The 16,489-nt window shown below is 57.4% G+C and overlaps 1 protein-coding gene across 1 annotated transcript in view; it reads right to left on the bottom strand.

The window, feature by feature from the left end:
* Positions 1-1,582: 1,582 nt before the first annotated feature.
* The window catches only part of dcaf8 (DDB1 and CUL4 associated factor 8), a 32,746-nt gene continuing 17,839 nt past the window's right edge, over positions 1,583-16,489 (bottom strand). The window contains exons 4-15 of the mRNA XM_060822626.1: positions 16,229-16,317; positions 14,722-15,449; positions 12,727-12,867; positions 12,521-12,615; positions 10,468-10,578; positions 8,610-8,682; positions 8,427-8,484; positions 8,204-8,311; positions 7,930-8,060; positions 5,592-5,711; positions 2,947-3,063; positions 1,583-2,129 (exon numbers count right to left, since the gene is read on the bottom strand). Of these exons, the coding sequence (XP_060678609.1) occupies positions 2,013-2,129; positions 2,947-3,063; positions 5,592-5,711; positions 7,930-8,060; positions 8,204-8,311; positions 8,427-8,484; positions 8,610-8,682; positions 10,468-10,578; positions 12,521-12,615; positions 12,727-12,867; positions 14,722-15,449; positions 16,229-16,277 (1,848 nt within the window). The 5' untranslated portion in view covers positions 16,278-16,317 and the 3' untranslated portion in view covers positions 1,583-2,012. The remainder of the gene's footprint in view (positions 2,130-2,946; positions 3,064-5,591; positions 5,712-7,929; positions 8,061-8,203; positions 8,312-8,426; positions 8,485-8,609; positions 8,683-10,467; positions 10,579-12,520; positions 12,616-12,726; positions 12,868-14,721; positions 15,450-16,228; positions 16,318-16,489) is intronic.

Here is a 16,489-nt window from a genome sequence, read left to right as displayed (position 1 = left end):
TCTTTGGACTGTGGGAGGAAACCGGAGCACCCGGAGGAAACCCACGCAGACACAGGGCCATGGCTCAGTACTCCCTCCTCGAAATGTAAAAGGCGTTTGCTCTCCCTCTTGAGATGTCTTTCCTCATCCATTTGTCATGTTTCCTCACCCCCTTTCCTAGAAGTACCCAGGCCAGAGCAGAGAGTGTGCACAATGGGGTTTCTGCTGGAGTACGTGACTGCCCAGGCTAACCCCCCTGTCCTTATGAATAAAGGCTTAGAATATTAAGTGATCCATGTGGATCTACACTTGTGTCCCACTGCGCCCACACCCTGGTGAACGAAGGAAGCTCGCTATGTGGACATCTCGCCTCTTATTTCTGTGTGCAACTTCATCGGGAGCTCCAGCTCTATCCCAACTTGTCAAAGTCTGTTGCCCTCTGCTCACAGTACTACTCAGACTTGCACTACCTGCAACTTATTTTTTACAAAAAAAAACACTGACCCCCAACACACAGAGCATTTGTAGAGATCAGGATCGCAAGAGAGAGCCCTGAGCAATTCTAGGCAAGGGAACTCACACCTGGATTCCTGTCGCTTAGCCGATGAGAGGCACTGCTGCCACAGTGAGTTGCTGTGGGCAAGGGACAAGACTAATGGGGACACGGTAATATGGCATGTTACCAGGAGAGGACAGTGACTAAATGGTGAAGGGGTCTGCTGTTCGGGGCAGCTGCCTGGACCCTGAACGTCCATTACATGTTGTCGTCAAACATAACTCAGGACAGCAAAGCAGAAACCAGGGGAGAATGAAACACGCAGCTGTGAGACACCCCTCGGCGGCAGGGTAGGAATTTTAAAAAAAATAAAGTAAAAAAAAGGAGACTGGTCGAATGACCCAGAAACTTAAATCACTCAATGCCATCTTTACTCAGGAACTATTTTGGAAAAAAAAATTCAAAATTAAAGAGAAACACAGAAAGCAACAAAGCATTATCTGCTGTCGGATATTGCCAAGCTTATCGAAATCCTTCTGTCGACCCACTGCTGCTGGCTTCCTGCCTTCCCCCCTCCACCCCACTGCCAGGTCAGAGGGAGCCACTATAGACCCAGGTTTACCCGACAGTGGGAGCTGAACAGGAGGGAGGGAGGGAGGAAACAACAGCTGGGGTTTTTTTTTGTTTTTTTTTGAAGAAACTAGTTTCTTTGTTTTGTCTGAATTTTTTTTGTCATTTTCAATATTTTTCCAAACCATAATTAAAACAGGAAGCAGTGCTGGTGGGGGCTGGCCGCTGATTCTACCGAACGAGAAATCCAAACCAAAACAAAATCAGAAAATATATCCGCAATTGCACGTAAAAGGAAAAAGAGAGAGAGAGAGAGAGAGAGAGAGAGAGAGAGAGAGAGGGAGAAAAAGAAAGGGAGAGAGAGAAAAAGAAAGGGAGAGAGAGAAAAAGAAAGGGAGAGAGAGAAAAAGAAAGGGAGAGAGAGAAAAAGAAAGGGAGAGAGAGAAAAAGAAAGGGAGAGAGAGAAAAAGAAAGGGAGAGAGAGAAAAAGAAAGGGAGAGAGAGAGAAGAAGAAAGGGAGAGAGAGAAGAGAAAAAGAAAGGAGAGAGAGAAAAAGAGGGAGGAAAAGAGGAAGAAAAAGAGGAAGAAAAAGAGGAAGAAAATAGAGCGAAGAAAAGAAGAATCAAAAAGAAGAGAGTGCAAAGTCGAAGGAAGGAGCGAGAGTGCCTGATTTGGGAGGTGGTGGTGGTGGTGGAGGAGAGACGTGTTATACACACGCGAGGTTCCTGTTCCTGCTCTGGACATCACATTCAATCCTTGGGCTGCTCTCGGACAGAGCCACTTGTCCTCGGATCAGTGAGATGGTGCAGAGCGAAGGATAGTTTTCATACAGACACATCCGCTGCTGGCAGACAGGGTCAGTCCATGGTGCCTGGTGCTCAGTCTGTGTGTCTGTATCTCCACACCTCCCTGTCTCTCTCTCTCTCTCTCCCCACCATCTCTCCAACCTCCGACCACCTTCCCTGCCTCAGGAAGGCATGCACTGCACCCGGTCAGGGCCATCCCCCTCCTCATCGGACGACTCCGAGGAACTTGTACTCTCCTCAGACTCCTCCTCCGGTCCGACCGTGGAATCCCGGGGCCGCTGGCACAGAGAGAGCAAGGGAACACAGGGAGGGAGGGGGGGAGGAGAATTGCAAAGAGTTAGAAACATGGCAAAAAAAAAATAGGAATCCATGGAGTGGTTAACCCAATGCACTCCCCCAGTCTGCGTTCCCCCAACCTCTTCTCCCCCAGAGACTGAAATTCATTCCTTCTTTACCACACCCTCCCTTTTCTCTCTCACACTCTCGTCTCCCAAGCAACCCCCAGCCATCTACCCCCCACCCCCCCCCTCCCTGGGGGTCTGCCCCACCCACAGCCCCAAATGGGCCTCATCAGAAGCCCAGGTCGCCTCCTTCCAGGACTTCCTCTCCATTGCAGCCCCAGGCATGCTGGGATCAGCCCCCTCCCCACCCAGCGCCCTCTGACCCCACCGTAGCAGCCCCAGGCATGCTGGGATCAGCCCCCTCCCCACCCAGCGCCCTCTGACCCCACCGTAGCAGCCCCAGGCATGCTGGGATCAGCCCCCTCCCCACCCAGCGCCCTCTGACCCCACCGTAGCAGCCCCAGGCATGCTGGGATCAGCCCCCTCCCCACCCAGCGCCCTCTGACCCCACCGTAGCAGCCCCAGGCATGCTGGGATCAGCCCCCTCCAGGCCCAGCGCCCTCTGACCCCACCGTAGCAGCCCCAGGCATGCTGGGATCAGGCCCCTCCCGGCCCAGCGCCCTCTGACCCCACCGTAGCCGCCCCAGGCATGCTGGGATCAGGCCCCTCCCGGCCCAGCGCCCTCTGACCCCACCGTAGCAGCCCCAGGCATGCTGGGATCAGCCCCCTCCCGGCCCAGTGCCCCCTGACCCACCTGGCGATGTCGGCGCTGCCTCAGATGGTGCATGAGGAACCAGAGCATGTGACTGTCAAAGAGGTCAGTGTGACGGAGGCAATCCTCGTCCCTCTCTCGCTTATTCTTCTTGATCACCTGCAGCGGTGATTCCCAACCACCCGCCCAGCGGCAGGGAGGTAAAGGGAGGGGGAGAAACAACAGAGAGACAGACACAGAAGTAAAACCCACAAACAATCCTGGTCCTTTCAGAGTCATAGAGATGTACAACATGGAAACAGACCCTTCGGCCCAACCCGTCCATGCCGACCCAGATATCCCAACCCAATCTAGTCCCACCTGCCAGCACCCGGCCCATATCCCTCCAAACTCTTCCTATTCATATACCCATCCAGATGCCTCTTAAATGCTGTAATTGTACCAGACTCCACCACTTCCTCTGGCAGCTCATTCCATACACCTACCACCCTCTGGGTGAAAAAGTTGCCCCTTAGGTCTCTTTTATATCTTTCCCCTCTCAACCCTAAACCTGTACCCCTCTAGTTCTGGATTCCCCCACCCCAGGGGAAAAGACTTTGTCTATTTATCCTATCCATGCCCCTCATGATTTTATAAACCTCTATAAGGTCACTCCTCAGCCTCCGACGCTCCAGGGAAAACAGCCCCAGCCTGTTCAGCCTCTCCCTGTAGCTCAGACCCTCCAACCCTGGCAACATCCTTGTAAATCTTTTCTGAACCCTTTGAAGTTTCACAACATCTTTCCGATAGGAAGGAGACCAGAATTGCACGCAATATTCCAACAGTGGCCTAACCAATGTCCTGTACAGCCGCAACATGACCTCCCAACTCCTGTACTCCGTACTCTGACCGATAAAGGAAAGCATACCAAACACCGCCTTCACTATCCTATCTACCTGCGACTCCACTTTCAAGGAGCTATGAACCTGCACTCCAAGGTCTCTTTGTTCAGCAACACTCCCTAGGACCTTACCATTAAGTGGATAAGTCCTGCTAAGATTTGCTTTCCCAAAATGCAGCACCTCGCATTTATCTGAATTAAACTCCATCTGCCCATTGGCCCAGATCCTGCTGCAACTCTCACACACTAGTCTGGAAAGGAATCCCAGACCTGCACACCAAGGCCTTCGGGAATGGCCGAGAACAGAAAGGCACCTCGCGGTCTGTTTAGGTTGGTGCTAGTCCTCAGGGAGGCCACTGCTGGAGACCCAACCAGGTGGGCGGCCCCTTCACTACCTTGTGCGTGAACCTTGACCTGCTCGGGACAGATCTATCCCTCCTTCAGCACAGAGATCGACTTGGTTCGGAGTGCTCCAGTGAGGTCTGCAGATGCTGGAGATCAGAGCTGAGAATGTGTTGCTGGAAAAGCGCAGCAGGTCAGGCAGCATCCAAGGAGCAGGAGATTCGACGTTTCGGGCACGAGCCCTTTTCCAGCAACACATTTTCAGCTCAGAGTGCTCCAGCTATGGTCTCACACCCACACCCCCTCCCCACCCCAGGGGCTCAAATGGGCAAATCCAACAATGTGGAAATATCAGGAGGTAGAGGTCATCGAGGCATTCCCCAGCCCGATTTGGAAACAGTTCCTTCGCTGGGTCAACATCTTGAAATCCCCTCCCTAAAAGGTGAGGTTCCAAGACTGCAGCAGCAGCGGGAGGGGACAGCTCCCCCAGAGTCCCTGCAGGGTGGGAGACACTCCCCCAGAGTCCCTGCAGGGTGGGAGACACTCCCCCAGAGTCCCTGCAGGGTGGGAGACACTCCCCCAGAGTCCCTGCAGGGTGGGAGACACTCCCCCAGAGTCCCTGCAGGGTGGGAGACACTCCCCCAGAGTCCCTGCAGGGTGGGAGACACTCCCCCAGAGTCCCTGCAGGGTGGGAGACACTCCCCCAGAGTCCCTGCAGGGTGGGAGACACTCCCCCAGAGTCCCTGCAGGGTGGGAGACACTCCCCCAGAGTCCCTGCAGGGTGGGAGACACTCCCCCAGAGTCCCTGCAGGGTGGGAGACACTCCCCCAGAGTCCCTGCAGGGTGGGAGACACTCCCCCAGAGTCCCTGCAGGGTGGGAGACACTCCCCCAGAGTCCCTGCAGGGTGGGAGACACTCCCCCAGAGTCCCTGCAGGGTGGGAGACACTCCCCCAGAGTCCCTGCAGGGTGGGAGACACTCCCCCAGAGTCCCTGCAGGGTGGGAGACACTCCCCCAGAGTCCCTGCAGGGTGGGAGACACTCCCCCAGAGTCCCTGCAGGGTGGGAGACACTCCCCCAGAGTCCCTGCAGGGTGGGAGACACTCCCCCAGAGTCCCTGCAGGGTGGGAGACACTCCCCCAGAGTCCCTGCAGGGTGGGAGACACTCCCCCAGAGTCCCTGCAGGGTGGGAGACACTCCCCCAGAGTCCCTGCAGGGTGGGAGACACTCCCCCAGAGTCCCTGCAGGGTGGGAGACACTCCCCCAGAGTCCCTGCAGGGTGGGAGACACTCCCCCAGAGTCCCTGCAGGGTGGGAGACACTCCCCCAGAGTCCCTGCAGGGTGGGAGACACTCCCCCAGAGTCCCTGCAGGGTGGGAGACACTCCCCCAGAGTCCCTGCAGGGTGGGAGACACTCCCCCAGCTGAGCCAGCCCAGAGCCCCTGACTGACCCGAAGGGAAGGCTTACCTCTGTTAATCCGGACAACCCGTTCACAGCATCAGACGTGGGGGCCCAGACCTTGACGTCGTGGTCCAGACCGCTGGTCGCTAGGACAGGAAGGTGAGGGTGGGGCTCCAGACAATTCACCTGAGAATGGGGAGGGAGGGGGGGTGAGGTTAGACAGTGCAAACAGACAGGGATACGCAGTGTTCAGGGCGGTCGGGGGGAAGGAAGGAGAGTACAGGGGACAGTACGGCTGTTACACATGGCTGATGTAACAGGACCTGAGTCACGGAGCACACGCCCACACTGCGCTGTCTTCCCGCTCCAGCAGTTCACAGCCACCAGACCCAGGACAACTCACCCCCGGGAAGGACCGCTCCCCACGGCAGGCACACGGCACTCCTCCCAACTCACCAACCGCCACACCACCCCCCACCCTGACACATCACCCCCACACCCCCCCACACACAACACCGTCACCCCGACACACCCCCCCACACCGACACACCCAGACACAACCCCGTCACCCCCCCCCCCCCCACCACACAGACACACCCAGACACATGCGCACCCGCTCCCCCCCCCTCCCCTCCCCTCCCCCACACAGTCACTAATCAAAGAAGGGTCCTACTTAAAGTTGGAGTAAAGGTACAATGCTATTTGTTTTTATTCCCGTTTACAAAGGCCGGTCCAACCACACCTTATTCCCGGTGTTATGTGGATTCCTGTCGGGAGTCAATGATTCACTTCAAGTCCCAACCTTCCGGGACAGCTTTAAAACGTGGACAGCCTGGGAAACAGCACCCTGGCCAGTGGGGAGAGGACTGGCGCTGCAGCGTGTGCTGGGGCTGGGGCCGAGCGCTCCTGCTCAGAGATTCTGGAACAGACACTTCTGAGCAGTCCCAACAGTAACGGGAAAACCGACGCCCGGTTGGTGGGAGCTGGGTGTTTCAGACGTTAGCCTGTAACAGGAAGGGGAGCCCACATCCTCGCTGTGCTGCAGCGGCCGTGGCCCCACCACAACAGATGTGGTGACCACTGTGTGAAGGAGGAACAAATGTGAGGGGCCAGGACAAGTGGACAGATCAGCAGAGTGGGCTCGGAGTGATATTACCCAAAACAATTAGAGGATTGTAGAAAGGACAGCTCTCTCCTGCAGGGAGGGGAGAGCGGTTTTGAAAGCGCACAGTGTTTTTTGCTAAAAAAAAACAAGGAACAGTTGGGAATACGCAGCAAAGAGTCGACCCCAACTTTCAAAGCAAAACCCAGACTGAAGTCTACAAGCAACAAAATGTTTGCGATTGGAGAGAACCGGGACGATTCAACAGCAGGCAGGGTCTCGGCTTCCGACACTTCAGAACAACGTCCATGTGAGCTGCTGTCTTTTAACAGAACTATTTATTCCTGGGACAAATCTCTGGCTCGGCCAGCAGCTGTTGGCCAGTCCTGTTAGCACAGAGTCAACCACACCACTGTGGATCTGGAGTCACACGCAGGCCAGACCTTCACTCAACGGGCCCTCAGGGACCCAGACTGGGTTTTCCCCACAATCCATCCCTGGTTAAGAACTGGCCTTTCACCATCGGCCATGGCAGGTTTTGGAACCCTGGCCCCAAGGACATTAACCCAGAGGCCTCGGTAATCAGAGGACATCTCCCGGACACCGGCACCCAAACAACCCCAACATTTCAACTCCCCCTCCCACTCTGCCGAGGGCATGGAGGTCCTGGGCCTCCTTCACTGCCGCTCCCTCACCACCAGACGCCTGGAGGAAGAACGCCTCATTTTCCGCCTCGGGACCCTCCAACCCCAGGGCATCAATGTGGACTTCAACAGTTTCCTCATTTCCCCTTCCCTCAGTTCCAACCTTCCAGCTCCGCACCGTCCCCATGACTTGTCCTACCTGCCTATCTATCTTCCTTCCCACCTATCCACTCCACCCTCCTCTCCGAACTTACCTCCCCCACTTCCATCCACCTCTTGTACTCATCGCGACCTTCTCCCCAGCCCAGTCCCCTCTCACTTATCTCTCCACCCCTCAGGCTCCCCTGCCTCTATTCATGATGAAGGGCTTTTGCCCAAAGTATCGATTCTCCTGCTCCTCGGATGCTGCCTGACCTGCTGCGCTTTTCCAGCACCGCTCTAATCTGGTCTCTGGATGAACGGTCTGGTGATAACACCAGCAAGCCATCTCCTCCCCTGTAAATGCGTGGGGATGGAACTCAGGTAGTTCTCCGAAAGCCTGGATGGGAGGCCTTGCTTCTGTATTAGAGGGGGACACCCCCCCACCCCACCTCCCGCATTTCAGGGAATTAAAGTCACACAGGGTACAGCCCATACCCCTCGGCTGTTTTATACTCACCACTCCCCCTTTGTCGCCCTCCATGAACTGGACAATTTGACAGGACGACTTCTCCCAGAGGAAGATGTGGCCGCAGTCACTGCCGCTCACAACAAACTCACTCTTGGGGCCGTAGAAATTCACCCCTTTAACTGCAAAAGAAAAAAAAAGGGAGAACAAAAGATAGAGTGTGGAGATCCGTCCACGTCAGCGTACCCACCCACCCAGGATAGCCCTCCACAAACTCCATGCCCGGGAACGGGGCAGAGGAGGACGCAAGGTGCCAGCGGCTGACCTGTAGCGTTATTGCGGTGCCCCTTGTAACGCTTGACATAATCAGCACCATCGCTGTGGGAAGAGTTGAAGAGGTAGATGTCCTCGTCATTGTAGCTTGCTAACAGGTCTGAGGAGCAGAGGAAAAAGCTTTTAAAAGCACAAAATGATGAAATGGTTCCTCCCGACTGAAGCCCCACCGTCCCTCACCAGCACACGCGGTCAGACCGCCCCAGCGCTCTCACCAGAGCCATCGTGGCTGTAGACTAAACACGTGATGTTGGCTTTTGATTCGCTGTTGATCTGCCGGAAGAGAGAGAGAGAGATAAAGGAGATAGTTAGTGACACTGGGGACAGACGCGCTCTCACACCACACAACAGACGGTGCAACGACAAGGAGATGGGGGGATTCCCCGCCGTTCGCTTACGAGGTGATGAGGGCAGAACTTCTTCAGCACACCGTTGTTCTCGTTCTCATTTATCTTGCGCTGGTCGTACACCCTGCAAGAGAAAGCCAGACGCACAAGCATTAGGGGCAGACGCGGCGTGCAGGGGGCATTAGGAGTCTGCCAACACACACACACACCAACCGATTACAATTTTTAACAAAAAAAATTACGCAAACTTGATCGGTTGAAAGTTGAGAAAACGTGAACTGGTCCACCTTAGCAGGAAGAATTTTTAAAAAGCAGCAAAAAACATTTGGTTTAAAATGAGAGAGACAGCCGTGCTCACATACACAGAGCAGCCTGCCATGTTAATCCCAACATTAACAGCAACTAAACAAAGGGAGTTTAAAACAGACCAACTGTTTGCCCCAAACATTGTGGGTGGCACGGTGGCACAGTGGGTTAGCACTGCTGCTTCACAGCGCCTGTAGACCCGGGTTCAATTCCTGCCTCAGGCGACTGACTGTGTGGAGTTTGCACGTTCTCCCCGTGTCTGCGTGGGTTTCCTCCGGGTGCTCCGGTTTCCTCCCACAGTCCAAAGATGTGCGGGTCAGGTGAATTGGCCATGCTAAATTGCCCGTAGTGTTAGGTAAGGGGTAAATGTAGGGGTATGGGTGGGTTGCGCTTCGGCGGGTCGGTGTAGACTTGTTGGGCCGAAGGGCCTGTTTCCACACTAAGTCTAATCTATACTAAACAACATGCACCTTTTGGGAGTGCGGCTGAGGCATTCGTTGGAAGTGGTGCGTACAGTTTAAACCTCCCTTCGCAAATGGTGCCAGTGTGCTGGCACAGTTCAGGGAGGGATGGGCAGAGGACAGCACAGTGGGCGGCACTGCTGCCTCTCAGCGCCTGAGACCCGGGTTCAATTTCCACCTCAGGCAACAGTGTGTGGAGTTTGCACGTTGTCCCCATGTCTGCGTGGGTTACCTCCGGTTTCCTCCCACAGTCCAAAAGATGTGCGGGGTCAGGGTGAATTAGCCATGTTAAATTGCCCCGTAGTTTTAGGTGAAGGGGTAAAGGTAGGGGTATGGGTGGGTTGCGCTTTGGCGGGTCGGTGTGGACTGGTTGGGCCGAAGGGCCTGTTTCCACACTGTAAGTAATCTAATCTATTGAAGGAAGACCAGGAATGGGGGAGCTGTTTTAGAGGCCAAAGGGTGGACAGACTGGGTCAGTGTCTACTGGAATTCCAAAACCGAGAGGCAATCTTACTGAAGCTGATCAAAAAGGAGGCTTGCAGAGGAAGGGGGTGGGGGAAGGCAACGGTGCAGAAAGGGATCTCCTTCAGGTTTCCTACGAGGAATGGACAGTCTCAGAATTAAAACGGGTCTGATGAATGAGGACGAGTTTGTTGAATCTCTCCAAGGCGGAGTTAGGCAAGTGAGCGGTGGATGCACATTTTACAGGCAAAAGGTGGAATAAATTCCTGATGGACACGAGGGGCAAAACAGGAAGAGGCAGGAATGTGGAATGGAGGCTATGTTATCCTGCTCAATGTTGGAGCGGCCTGGAAGGGGTTGAAGCAGCCAACTCTTGCTCTGAAACCGTACAAAGGGTGATAGAGCGCTGCTCGGAGGACTGTACAACACAACTCCAAAATAATATATCAAACTGCAGGCAGGGCTGGTGCCTCTAACTCCTGACAGAAACAAGATGCCAGGCAGAGGAGGCTGTTGCAGACCAGAGGGTGGTGCTGGAAAAGCACGGCCGGTCAGGGCAGCATCCGAGGAGCAGGAGAATCGACGTTTCGGGCAAAAGCCCTTCATCGGGAAGCGAGATGCTGCCCAAATGGCCAGTGGTTCTCGGCTGCCGGGGAAGAAGAAGAAACAGAGGGTCTTACCTGACAAACTGATCTCTCCCTCCAACAGCAAACTGGTGGGTGTTCGAGGGGTTCATGTAGATGGTGTACAGGCCCACCTTCTTGTCCTTTTCCTTGGTGATGACCAACTTCCTGGGAGGGGGGAGGGGGTGGGGGGGAAGGACGGAAGAGAAGGTGCAAGGTCACAGCTCAACAACGGCTTCTGTTAAACACCCCGAAGCACTCGGCCTGTGAAAACGCCAGATAGACAGCGCCAACTCAGCGCAGACAGCTCCCGCAAGCAGAACAGCAGAAAGACCTGGATTGCTTGTATTTTCTGCTGGTGTTGAAAGATGAGCGCTGATCCCCAGAACACTGGCCCAGTAGTTAGCAGGTACCCAGGTTTGATTTCACCCTTTTGGGAGGGGGGGGGAGAAACAGGACTGCGTGGGGTTTGCAAACTATCCCCATTTCCTCGAGACCCTTGGCCTCCCACAGCCCAGAGATGTACAGGGAAAAAAGGTGGCTGGCGAGGGGGAATACAGGGAGAACTAGCCATTAGATACAGAATTGGCTCAAAAGGTAGAAGATAGAGGGTGGTGGTGGAGGGTTGTTTTTCAGACTGGAGGCCTGTGACCAGTGGAGTGCCACAAGGATCGGTGCTGGGCCCTCTACCTTTTGTCATTTACATAAATGATTTGGATGCAAGCATCAGAGGTACAGTTAGTAAGTTTGCAGATGACCCCAAAATTGGAGGTGTAGTGGTCAGCAAAGAGGGTTACCTCAGATTATAACAGGATCTGGACCAGATGGGCCAATGGGCTGAGAAGTGGCAGATGGAGTTTAATTCAGATAAATGCGAGGTGCTGCATTTTGGGAAAGCAAATCTTAGCAGGACTTATCCACTTAATGGTAAGGTCCTAGGGAGTGTTACTGAACAAAGAGACCTTGGAGTGCAGGTTCATAGCTCCTTGAAAGTGGAGTCGCAGGTAGATAGGATAGGATTTGAGAGTGGCACGGTGGCACAGTGGGTTAGCACTGCTGCCTCACAGCGTCAGAGACACGGGTTCAATTCCCGCCTCAGGCAACTGTCTGTGTGGAGTTTGCACATTCTCCCCGTGTCTGCGTGGGTTTCCTCCAGGTGCTCCGGTTTCCTCCCACAGTCCAAAAATATTCAGGTTAGGGGAATCGGCCATGCTAAATTGCTCGTAGTGATAGGTGAAGGGGTAAATGTAGGGGTATGGGTCTGGGTGGTATACGCTTCGGCGGGTCGGTGTGGACTTATTGGGCCGAAGGGCCTGTTTCCACACTAAGCAATCGAATCATAAAGGCGTTTGGTATGCTTTCCTTTATTGGTCAGAGTATTGAGTACAGGAGTTGGGAGGTCATGTTGCGGCTGTACAGGACATTGGTGAGGCCACTGTTGGAATATTGCGTGCAATTCTGGTCTCCTTCCTATCGGAAAGATGTTGCGAAACTTGAAAGGGGTTCAGAAAAGATTTACAAGGATGTTGCCAGGGTTGGAGGGTCTGAGCTACAGGGAGAGGCTGAACAGGCTGGGGCTGTTTTCCCTGGAGCGTCGGAGGCTGAGGGGTGACCTTATAGAGGTTTACAAAATTATAAGGGGCATGGATAGGGTAAATAGACAAAGTCTTTTCTCTGGGGTGGGGGGAGTCCAGAACTAGAGGGGCATAGGTTTAGGGTGAGAGGGGAAAGATATTAAAGAGACCTAAGGAGCAACTTTTTCCCCCAGAGGGTGGTACGTGTATGGAATGAGCTGCCAGGGGAAGTGGTGGAGGCTGGTACAATTACAGCATTTAAGAGGCATCTGGATGGGTATATGAATAGGAAGGGTTTGGGGGGATATGGGCCGGGTGCTGGCAGGTGGGACTAGATTGGGTTGGGATATCTGGTTGGCATGGACGGGTTGGGCCGAAGGGTCTGTTTCCGTGCTGTACATCTCGATGACTCTACGGGATGTTTGGATGATATCTGTCTGATTTGCCGCCCACAACACGCTGTGGCGCAAGTGGATGGGTGTAGAACGCCAACAGCAGCCGAGCCCACCCTCCCGGCTCAGAGCCCAGATACTCACGACGCTGGCCTCTCTTGTCGCAGGTCAATGGCAAAGACCACCGCATCCTCACCGGCCGACAGGAAGGAGCAGGGGGAGTCCGGTTCCAGAGCCAGCTACAGGAGAAACAGACAAGGAGCATCCAGATCCAAACCACAAACTCAGCGACCGGGAGGTGGGGAAGGGACGTTCCATCGTGGACAATCCGGGACGGCACGCTCACTCACCTTGTGTGCAGAGCCCTTGTGCTGGGCCACCCGTTTGGTCGACTTGCAGCACTCGGTGGCAGACAGCTCAGCGATACGGACCTGGCCGTCCCGAGCACACATGGCCAGCGTCGAGTCACCGCTGTTCGGCAAGAACTTGGCCTACGGAAAACCGACACGGCACACAGGGAGGGGGAGGGAGAACGGGAAAGGTGCAGAGGAAACACAGGTTAACATAACACTGACACGGGGAGGGGCTGACGGCGAACACGCACCGACCCCGCGGGGACACGGGGAGGGGCTGACGGCGAACACGCACCGACCCCGCGGGGACACGGGGAGGGGCTGACGGCGAACACGCCCTGACCCCGCGGGGACACGGGGAGGGGCTGACGGCGAACACGCCCTGACCCCGCGGGGACACGGGGAGGGGCTGACAGCGAACACGCACCGACCCCGCGGGGACACGGGGAGGGGCTGCGAACACGCACCGACCCCGCGGGGACACGGGGAGGGGCTGCGAACACGCACCGACCCCGCGGGGACACGGGGAGGGGCTGGCGGCGAACACGCCCCGACCCCGCGGGGACACGGGGAGGGGCTGACAGCGAACACGCCCCGACCCCGCGGGGACACGGGGAGGGGCTGACGGCGAACACGCACCGACCCCGCGGGGACACGGGGAGGGACAGCGAACACGCACCGACCCCGCGGGGACACGGGGAGGGGCTGCGAACACGCCCCGACCCCGCGGGGACACGGGGAGGGGCTGGCGGCGAACACGCCCCGACCCCGCGGGGACACGGGGAGGGACGGCGAACACGCACCGACCCCGCGGGGACACGGGGAGGGGCTGACGGCGAACACGCCCCGACCCCGCGGGGACACGGGGAGGGGCTGACAGCGAACACGCCCCGACCCCGCGGGGACACGGGGAGGGACAGCGAACACGCACCGACCCCGCGGGGACACGGGGAGGGGCTGACGGCGAACACGCCCCGACCCCGCGGGGACACGGGGAGGGGCTGACAGCGAACACGCCCCGACCCCGCGGGGACACGGGGAGGGGCTGACGGCGAACACGCCCCGACCCCGCGGGGACACGGGGAGGGACAGCGAACACGCCCCGACCCCGCGGGGACACGGGGAGGGGCTGACGGCGAACACGCACCGACCCCGCGGGGTCCGGGTGATACATGACCCTTACCCCCTCCCCCCGCGGGGTCAGGGTGATACATGACCCTTACCCCCTCCCCCCGCGGGGTCAGGGTGATACATGACCCTTACCCCCTCCCCCCGCGGGGTCCGGGTGATACATGAACCTTACCCCCTCCCCCCGCGGGGTCCGGGTGATACATGACCCTTACCCCCTCCCCCCGCGGGGTCAGGGTGATACATGACCCTTACCCCCTCCCCCTTGGGGTCAGGGTGATACATGACCCTTACCCCCTCCCCCTTGGGGTCAGGGTGATACATGACCCTTACCCCCTCCCCCTTGGGGTCAGGGTGATACATGACCCTTACCCCCTCCCCCGCGGGGTCCGGGTGATACATGACCCTTACCCCCTCCCCCCGCGGGGTCCGGGTGATACATGACCCTTACCCCCTCCCCCCGCGGGGTCAGGGTGATACATGACCCTTACCCCCTCCCCCTTGGGGTCAGGGTGATACATGACCCTTACCCCCTCCCCCCGCGGGGTCAGGGTGATACATGACCCTTACCCCCCCCCCCCGCGGGGTCAGGGTGATACATGACCCTTACCCCCTCCCCCCTTGGGGTCAGGGTGATACATGACCCTTACCCCCTCCCCCTTGGGGTCAGGGTGATACATGACCCTTACCCCCTCCCCCTTGGGGTCAGGGTGATACATGACCCTTACCCCCTCCCCCTTGGGGTCAGGGTGATACATGACCCTTACCCCCTCCCCCCTGGGGTCAGGGTGATACTGACCCTTACCCCCTCCCCCCTGGGGTCAGGGTGATACATGACCCTTACCCCCTACCCCCTGGGCCTACCTGGAAGACGTTGCTCTTGTGCCCGGTGTCGAACTCGAGGACGGGTTTGCGGCGCGCCCAGTCCCAGATCACCACCTTGAGGTCGTCACTGCCGCTGGCCAGCCAGGTGCCGCGCCGGTTGAAGTGCAGCGTGTTGACACAGCCGGCGTGGTGCTCCAGGCTGTGCTGCAGCCGCAGCCGCTCCACGAAGGTCCGTGCCCCGCACGCCCGGTACATGAAGGCCCGGGGGTCCCGGCCGATCTCCCGGCCCCCCAGCGCCGGCGCTGCGCACCAGGTGGGGGGCGGCAGGGCCGCCACCTCCGAGTGCACCCAGCGCTCTAGCGCCGCCTCCTCCTCGGAGGAGTCCCGCTCCGGCTCACTGGGGCGCTTCGGCCCGCGGCGGCGCCGGGCCCGGGGGCCGGCCTGCCCGTCCTCCATCTTGCTCTCTTCCTCGCGCTGCTCTCCCCCCTCCTCCGCCTCCTCCTCCTCCTCGTCCTCGTCCACGATGGAGTAGGTGCCGGTATCCTCCAGCGAGTCGGAGTCCCGTTCGTCCGAGCTCTCCTTGTCGGTGCCGTGCCGGCCCCCTTCCCTTCGGTGCTGGCCCCCTGCCTCCCCCTCGCCCTCCTCCTCCTCCTCCGCCATGTGCTCATCCCCGGTCAGACTCAGGCTGAGGTCGGAGGCTTCCACCTCGATGCCCGAGGAGGACTCGCGCGCCTCTTCCGTCTCCTCAGGGCTGCTCGACAGGCTGCCTGCAGGGCGGGGGGAAAAGGAGCAGCAGCTTGGTTTGGTTTGGTATTCAACAAGGAAAGGGGGACTGCACCCCTCCCACACACCCTCCCGCAGCAGGGACAGGGACCGGGGAACAGCACAGGAGCAGCTGCTACTCAGGTCTAGCAGAGGGCAGAGTGGGCTCCGCCCGGCGTGGGGTAGCACGGCAACAAGCAAGGCAGGCAAACCGCCGGTGAGCAGCACGGGCAGCTCAGCAGTTGGCACTGCTGCCTCACAGCACCACAGTCCCAGGTTCACTGCCAGCCTCGGGAGATTGTCAGTCTGTGTAGGGTTTGCACAGTCTCCTCCTTGTCTGTGTGGGTCTCCTCCCTCAATCCAAAGATGTGCAGGTTAGGGTGGATTGGCCATGCTAAATTACCCATAGTGCTCAGGGATGTGCAGGTTAGGGTGGATTGGCCAGGCTAAATTACCCATAGTGCTCAGGGATGTGCAGGTTAGGGTGGATTGGCCAGGCTAAATTACCCATAGTGCTCAGGGATGTGCAGGTTAGGGTGGATTGGCCTTGGGAAATTGTCCCGCAGCATCCACAGACGTGCAGAGTTGGAACACTCACCATGGGAAATGCAGGGTTACAGGGACTGGGAAGGAGCTCTTCGGAGCTGACTGGCTCGCTTCCACATGAAGGATTTGATGATATTGTAGTGAGCAGATCGGAGGAGAGAGCGCCTGAGCGAGGAAAGGGAGGTGTATTGACAGCAGGGGATGCCAGATTGAAAAAGGCACAGAGTTGTTCACCTACCATTCCTGAAGTCAGGCTTCAGATCCAATTCACTGCCCCTGTCCCCCATCTTGCCACGTGCCTCAAGGTGATCCACAGGTTAGCAGAGCCTAGGGAACACAGACAGAATTACGCAAAAGTGCCACACCGAGACCAGGAACCCTCAGCCCTCCCACCAGTTGCAGCTTTAAAGACTGCAGGCTGCTGCCTGCATTACAGGACAAAGCCCAGCAGAGTGCGCCCTGGAGACTGCCCACCATTGAGTGATGAGAAGCCACCGAT

This window comes from Hemiscyllium ocellatum, unplaced genomic scaffold (genome assembly GCF_020745735.1).
Source record: "Hemiscyllium ocellatum isolate sHemOce1 unplaced genomic scaffold, sHemOce1.pat.X.cur. scaffold_1591_pat_ctg1, whole genome shotgun sequence".
Lineage (NCBI taxonomy): Eukaryota > Metazoa > Chordata > Chondrichthyes > Orectolobiformes > Hemiscylliidae > Hemiscyllium > Hemiscyllium ocellatum.
The sequence above is the reverse complement of the archived record's forward strand: the minus strand, read 5'-3'. Positions and strand labels throughout refer to the sequence as shown.